This window comes from Sciurus carolinensis, chromosome 3 (assembly GCF_902686445.1).
Source record: "Sciurus carolinensis chromosome 3, mSciCar1.2, whole genome shotgun sequence".
Classification (NCBI taxonomy): domain Eukaryota; kingdom Metazoa; phylum Chordata; class Mammalia; order Rodentia; family Sciuridae; genus Sciurus; species Sciurus carolinensis.
In genome coordinates, this window is record NC_062215.1 from 58,825,459 (window position 1) to 58,833,847 (window position 8,389).

General features: G+C 38.6%; 1 protein-coding gene across 1 annotated transcript; it reads left to right on the forward strand.

Moving 5' to 3' along the window:
- Positions 1–5,239: 5,239 nt before the first annotated feature.
- LOC124979822 (olfactory receptor 3A2-like) lies at positions 5,240–6,199 on the forward strand. Its single transcript, XM_047544586.1, has one exon. It carries the CDS (start codon positions 5,252–5,254, stop codon positions 6,197–6,199), a length of 948 nt encoding a protein of 315 aa, XP_047400542.1. The 5' UTR covers positions 5,240–5,251.
- The last annotated feature ends 2,190 nt before the right edge of the window (positions 6,200–8,389 follow it).

The following is an 8,389-nucleotide window of genomic DNA, read 5'->3' on the forward strand; positions in this document are numbered from 1 at the left end:
GGGATGTGGATTTTATTTAAGAGTATGAGGTTGCAACAATGCCCACACTTTAGGTCCGCATAGTGCTAAAATATTCTATATCTGTTTTTCTGATTATTTTTCTATTTGACTAATAATACTTTGCCCCATTCATTTTATTTAATGCATTTCATAAACACAACATTAATAGAGGTATAATACATTACACATGCAGTGGTGCTCTTAACTTTAGAATCAGAATTACTTTATCTTGGAATTCAGACAAACCTGGCAGCACTGGATCCCACCAGAGTCAATATGCATGGGGATGATAGAGCTTCCTGGGAGAGGGCAGACCAAGATTGTATGCCCATGTTCAGTGACAATGGGTAGAACACCAGAAAAATCTTGTTTTCTGGTGCCGTTCCTCTTTGACCCACCTCCCAATATGCTAGATTCAAGGAAAAGAGCTTCAGTAACAAATTCTGTATGAAAGGTATATATAAGAGGGTTAAGCCACTAGTCATTTGCTTTTGGAGTGCTTATTTCACTCAGTATTTTTTGTGTGGTTCTCTACACCAGTTCATATAGCTGTTATTCATTTATATCCATGGCTGCATTGTGTTGTAAGGCATCAGTGTTCTATGATGTATCATTTCTTTTCTGTTTGAAGATATTCTGCTTCTGTAAATACTCTTGCACACATCTCCTGATGCACACATTCAAGAAGTTCTCTAAGGTCTCTAAGAAGGAATAGAATTAATGCAACTCAGATTTAAAGGAAAAAAAATATTTTCTAATGTGCCCCTCACATATGTTGAACTTTCTGGGACCCTCCCAGTGCCACCACGTTTATCTGAGTTCCAAGGGAAAGTAATTTGAATCTCAAGTTGAGAGTACCACTGCCTATGCAATATTGTTACACCTGTATTAGTTTTTATTTATGAAATGCAATAAAAAATGAATGGGAGAATGATATCGCTAATAAGTGGATGATGAAACATAATGGGGGGTGGGAGGGGTTAGTGTTGGGGTTGGAGTTGGGTTTAGGGAGGGGGGCAGGAATGGAGGAAGGAAGGATTGTATAGAGGGAGGGGAGGGGTGGGAGGGGTGGGAGAAAAGGGAAAAAAAATGGCAGAATGAATCAAACAACATTACCCTATGTAAATTTATGACTACACAAATGGTATGCCTTTACGCCATGTACAGGCAGAGAAACAACATGTATCCCATTTGTTTACAATAAAAAAAAAACTTAAAAAAAAATGAATGGGAAAAAGTATATTCAATCAAACAAAAATAATCAGATAGAGAGACATCAGAGTACAATTTGATGGTATCAACTGCAGTGTGTAAGAGTTTTTCTTGCTCTCTGTTCTTATTAAAACTTGATATTATCTCACTTCTTCATTCAGTTCAACATAGTAAGTATAAAATGGTATTTACTTTGTGATATTACCCTGCATTTGCTACATTACCAATAATTCTGTATTTTTTTCTATGTTCATTGACCATTGTTGTTTCCTCTTCTGTGAGATTTCTGTTTATATGCTTTGCCTGTTTTCTCTTGAGTCTTTGTCTTTTTCTTATTGGCTACAAAAGTTTTTAATATGTTTAGACACTTCAGAATAGCTATATGTTATGAAATAATTTTAATCCATGACTTGTGGTTTTACTTATTAAACAGTTTGAAATTTTAGTTAAAGCTAATTTCTCAGTTTTTTAAAAATGATATTAGTGCTTTGGGGGCTTCATAAGAAGTATTTACCTCCTAAAAATTTAAGTATACTCCATAGAATATATTTAAGAACATATTATATTTTAGAATTCATTATATGTTAGAATATATTTAAGATTTTACATTGTTACTCTGCAATGTAAGCATCTCATCTACCTGAAACTGGACTTTGTGCTCTGAACGTGCAATGAGAAAGAGAGTATCTTCTTTTCCTCCATGGATCCTCGATTGTCCCAGGGCTATTTACCAAGGCACCTGTTTCCTACTGCTCTTCAGTCTACCCATGCCATGTGTCAAATTTCCACATTTTATTGATAGGCCCTCTATTGTGTTGTTTTGGTTCATTACTCTAATTTTGCTCAAATATGGCCTGTCTTGATTACCATGCCTTTAACATATGCTATAATGGGCAGGAGCTGCCTAGTAAACATAAAGTTACACCATGGGTGGTGGCAGTTTTTAACTGGGCTTGGGATCCAGAGCTGAGGTCTGGGCTTGCCTCGAATGTGGCCCCAGGCTGGTTCATGCCTAATAGGTACCAGGCACTTTGACAAGTCTAATGGCAAGCATCTGAAGGTGACCACTAACTCTTTCCCAACTGACCAGCATCCTGTATGTGAAGATGTCCAGGACTGCATCATGAAGGTGCTGCAGAGGGTGACACCACCATCAGGGTTTTGAGGACAGAGACAGAGCCCCAGTGGTGGGATGATGTTCCTCAATTGCTTTTGAAGAATTTGAAAGAAGAGGGAAGGGAAAATCTTGTGGAAAAGTTGTTGAAATCATGTTTTGGGGTTTGAGTTCCAGCTCTGCCACTTCCTGGTTGTATAATATCAAGTAAGCTACTAACTGTCTTGAGTCCCAGTTTCCTCTGTTGTAAAGTATAGCAAATAATCAAGCTTCATCAAAGACTTGTCAGGAAGATTAGGTGAGAATAAGCACAAAAACAAAGTAACTATTAGTGATGGCTATTTGATCATTACTATTAATATTTATAAGTACATTACATATGTTATTTTTTATAATTCTCAGAACAATGCAGGTGGTCGGAAATATTATTCTGTTTTCACAGATGAAGAAACTGATGACCAATAAGTTCAGCAGCTGGTCCTAAGTAAGCTAAGTCATGATTAACAAATGGAAAAAACTAGTTTGACTATAGACCAACCGCACCAGTGTACTTCATATTGCCCCACGCTGCCCTGGGTAAATATCAAGAGCTGGGGTCCTATAGCTAGGGAAATGCAAGCTCTCCATCTGGTGAGAAATTAGGGTTGAAATGGAGCAGGACACTGAAGAAGAGTCAACCTTTCTACAATATCTGCCCATTAATTTCATTACCAGGACCCTCAACTTCTAATTAGACCTAGAAAATCATAGTATGCGGCAACATCCCTAGGGACCCTAGAACCCACTAAACTCAATTCAGCTCTTCTAATATCACCTGCAAATTCATTATGGGATTCCCCCCTCAAGATGCAATTCCAGCAGCCCCCACTAACAAGGTGGAAACAATTTCGTTCCTGAGGACTCATTATGAAACCACATTTGGAGAAAGCATCTCCTTTTGTCTCTTTCTTCCAACTCCTTCTCATCTCCAGGTCAAGGCAAACCTAGGGGTTGGCTAAGAGCTTACACTCTGGCCAGAAATAAACCATTTGGTCTGGGGATGCTGGTCTGGCTTTTGCACTACCATTAACTCCATGGGTGACTTTGGAAAGATGCATAAACTCTGTGGGCTTCCTTATCCTTGTTTGAAAATGAGACGAATAACCCTTTATTTACTCCATAGAACCAAGATCAGGGGTGAAGTAGGGAATTGTGTAAAATCTTTTTAAGAAATATCAAAAGTGTCACAAATCCACAAAGCACCATTACTGGATTCATTAGACACTTAGATTGTTTATAGGTTTGTGGCTCCCCAGACTCCCTCTACTTCCTGGGAGAGCTAATTTCTGAGGTCCCCATGGCATAACATCGCAGTGGATGGAGCTCCAGGACAGGATGATCTCATCTATCTTCCATTTTATTATATATTGTCCTTCCTTGTTCTCTGGGACTAGTGCCTGAACAGTGCCTCAAATTCTTTCTTTCCCTTCTGCAGAAACTTTGCTGGTTATTTTACCTGCAACAAGGTGAGTAGTCTCCAGCAACTTGAGGCACCAAGTTGTTACTGAGTGACTCAAACCTCTCATTTTATGGAGGTTTCTGTAGGGAGAGTCTTGCTCAGGGAAACACATCAGAAGAGAGAAAGGGCTAGAACTCTTCTATCTCAGGGCATTATATCAGACAGTCACATCAGATGGTAAAGGGTTTAGCTGGAATGTCAAAGCAGGGGGCCATGAATGCTTTATAACGGTGGCCTGAAGCTCATGCTGGACACCTAGAAATTTTAATCTAAGAGAACCTCTTCACTCAAGGTCATCATCATAATCTTAGGTGCATAGATGGTGCTTGTCCTAGAATCTTGGTAAAGACAAATTTTACCTCTACATAGTAAGGGTTATAGAGCTGCTTTCTGATGTGTGATTTTCTTGCCTATTCTTTTTTATTCACAGGGCCTACCCTTTCTGTTTGCCAAATGTTTGGGACTGTTTTGTGAAAAGGAAAATGTCATATGAATGGATAAATGTAACTGTTCCCAAATGATTCTTTAGATATTCCCCCCATCTAGACAAAGAGAGCTGAATTTCCTACAGCAGTACATCTGTGCCTAAGCACATACAAATCTCTTACCATCATGTATAAACTCCAGCTTATTCAGAAAAACTTTTCCAATTTCTAAAGCCCAATCTAATGCCCTCTTTCACTGATCTTGTTGATCTTATGGTCTTCGTTTCAAAGTTCACTCACTCATTTATTTCAGAAATATCAAATTTCTACTGTATATAACCTACTATGGCAGGCATTGAGAATGCAAAGCAAAATCACGCATAAATTCCTCTGCAACCCAGAGTGGAGAGGAGGTGTGTTCCATAAAGAAATGACAATGCAAGAGGTTAACAGAGATGAGAGCTGTGATGTGTACAACTCAAGAGTAATGGGAATTTAGTAAAAGGAGTTTGGAATGGGGAAGAACCATAATAATTTTGTTTATCTTTGGTTTTTTTCTTCCTTAGATTTGCTAAAGATTTATTTTATTTTATTTCTAACAGATCTATAATGATTTATGATCTATTTTTGTGTTCTGTTCTTTTTTTACTTTTAGCATTATTTTTTTCTCAGATCTCAAATAGTTCCTTATGGGTGGGACCTCATTTGTTGACCTCAGGGAACAAAGTGAGAAAGGACCTAAATACCTTTTGAGGAGAAGGAAGTCCAAGGCAGTGGTGGCTTCAGGCAATGCACATGGGAGTCAGGTAAAGTTACTGAGGTGAAGGGAGGAACAGAACCAATAAGTGAGTTGTGGCCTGAGGAGTGAGAAAAAACCCACTAAAGAATTTGGGGATATGCTGTGGAGCAGCAAATGAAAGTAGGTCAACATATTTTTTTATCAAATAATTAAACAATCAAGGCTGATCCCTTCTACTCTGGAATGTCTTATTATAGAAACTCATGGAGCCAGAGCCTGGGGCCAACAGAACTGCAGTTACTGAGTTTATTCTATTGGGCTTGGTGGAGACACCTGGGCTGCGAACAGTTGTCTTTGTATTCTTCTTCTTTGCCTACCTGGTCACAGTTGGGGGCAACTTCAGCATCCTGGCAGCCATCTTGGTGGAGCCCAAACTCCACACACCAATGTATTTCTTCCTGGGGAACCTATCAGTGCTGGACATTGGGTGCATCACTGTCACTATTCCTTCAATGTTGGGTCGTCTCTTGTCCCACAAGCAAACAGTTCCATATGCAGCCTGCCTCACACAGCTCTTCTTCTTCCATCTGTTGGCGGGAGTGGACTGCTTTCTGTTGACAGCTATGGCCTACGACCGATTCCTGGCCATCTGCCAGCCCCTCACCTACAGCACCCGCATGAGCCAGACTGTCCAGGTAATACTGGTGGCTGCATCCTGGGCTTGTGCCTTCACCAATGCACTGACTCATACTGTGGCCATATCCACACTCAACTTCTGTGGCCCCAGTGTGATCAATCACTTCTACTGTGATCTCCCCCAGCTTTTCCAGCTCTCCTGTTCCAGCACCCAACTCAATGAGCTGCTACTATTTGGACTGGGCATCCTTCTGGCAGGTGCACCTGTGATTCTCATTGTCACCTCCTACATCCATGTGGCAGCTGCAGTCCTGCGAATCCACTCTGCTGAGGGCAGGAAGAAGGCCTTCTCCACATGTGGCTCCCACCTTATTGTGGTAGGCCTCTTCTATGGGACAGGCATCTTCAGCTACATGAGGCTGGGTTCAGTGGAGGCTTCAGACAAGGATAAGGGTATTGGCATCCTCAACACTGTTGTCAGCCCCATGCTGAATCCACTCATCTACAGTCTCAGGAACCCAGATGTGCAGGGTGCTCTGTGGAGGGTGGTCACTGGAAAGCGAGCACTGACATAAAGGGGTCTCAAGAAGGTAGAGACCATGGCAGTAGTCCTCCCTAAAGCCTTGAACATGACCGCTTTTGTTAGGAAGTAATGATCTTGTTCCCCAAGGATGCTTTACCTGATAATAGTATACAGTCCTGGACCAGAACCCTGGGTACTTGCCATTTGGTTCTCTAAACCCTTCCCAGTCCAGATGAAAGTGGAACCTAAGATGTTTTGTATCCTGGAGGTTCTTGGTCCTGCAGAAAGGACCTTCTGTTTACTTACTTAACCACCGTCCCCAAAAGCACCAGTGAAGAGTCTCTCCAAACTATAATGTAGCAAGTCACAACCTAGTGCCAAGATTTAGCATACCCTTCTCTCAAGCTTCCCCTAAAGCAGCTCCCACCACCTGTTTTCACACAAGATCCCACACAGTGACCCAGATCTAGTACAGTAAAATTTGAGAAATTAATTTCCAGTGTCCTCTTGACATTGCAAGATTCTGGGCTACTTAACTGTGAAGAGCATATATTTCCTTTGGGATTTCTCCTTCTCTTTTTTCAAAATGGAAATGTTCATTTATTTTAAAATTTTTCTTTAGGAATTGTACTTATGAAAATGAAAATAAAATTTTAAGAGTAGAAAATTAAAATCAAAATCTTTGCTTTCTCTGCCTCCACTCTTCATAATTCTTATGAAATAACTACTGTTAAAAATTTGGTGTTGTTTCTTTTAATTTTTAAATATATGTATATATATATATATAAACATGTTTATGTATCTTTATATCAATAGAAATATGTTTCTGTATATTTCATATCAATAGGGGAATGTTATGTGTCATGGTTGCTATTTACATGGTATGTGGTAGGTAGATTCTTTTACCTATCCAGTATCTACAAATTTACCTTTTCCATTTTAATGATTGACAAGCATTATTTTATGAGTAAACAATAATTTACATAGTGATATGCCTTTTGATAGATTTTTACATTGTTTATAGATTTTCTGCATTTACAATTGATAACATATAGAATATTCTTTAGAAGGGTGTTTTCATTTATTTTTTTATTTTTATTTTTGGTAGCAGGGATTGAACTCAGGGGCACTGAGCCATATCCCCAGTCTTGTTTTTGTTTTTGTTTTTTTTACTTTTTATTTTAAGACAGGGTCTTGTTAATTTGCTTAGATACTCACTTAGTTGCTGAGGTTGGCCTCCAACTTGAGATCCTCCTGCCTTAGCCTTCCAAACCACCAGGGTGTTTTTATTATTTGTGAACATTTTCATAAGTTGTGATGTGTAAAATTCCTGAGTTGAATGAAATAAAATTTTAGATTTCTATATATAGCTTCCTCTTATCCAACAAAAATTTCACACTGTTATTCCAATGATGAATGAAAATGATTGTTCTCCAAACTTTTGATAACTGTGACTATTATAAATAAATTCTCCTTATTTTTGATAATACAGTGATTGAAAATTTCTATTCATTATTTGATATGTATTTTTGATGTTCACATAAGGATAAAAGTATTTCCAAATATTAATTGTTCATGGATAAGGTCTGAATTGTGTTTCTCTCAAATTTTGCATGTAGAAGCACTGAGCCCAGTGTGATTTATTAGGAGATACAATCTTTAGAAAGTAATTATGGTTGAATGAGGTTATAAGGGTGGGGCCCTAATAGAATAGAGCTATGGCCTCATAAAAGAAGACTCTCTCTCTCTCTCTCTCCCTCTCTCTCTCTCTCTCTCTCTCCCTCTCTCTTTCGTTATCATGTGAGGATATAGTAAAAAGGGCTGTCTACATGTCTACAAGGCAGGAGGACAAACTTCAATAGAATCTGACCATGCTGACACACTGATATTGGACTTCCAGCTTCCAGAATTGTGAGGAAATACATTTCTGTTATTTAAGCTATCCAATCTTTTTTATATTTTGTAAGGCAACATGAGCAGATTAATATAATCCATTTCTATTTCTTCATTGGTAATTGTCTTTTCATGTCTTTTACCTCTTTTTTTAATGGATCATTAACTTTTTTATTAATTTGCAGGAACTCTATATAGTGTAAATATTAATCCTCTGCAACATATTTTGCAAATAATTCTACATAGTCTTTCAGTTGGCTAACTTTCTTTCATCTTTGTTTTTAAAAATCTTCCAACAATTAGAAGTTTTATGTTTTTGATGTCAGCTTCTCACACAACCAGTTATAGT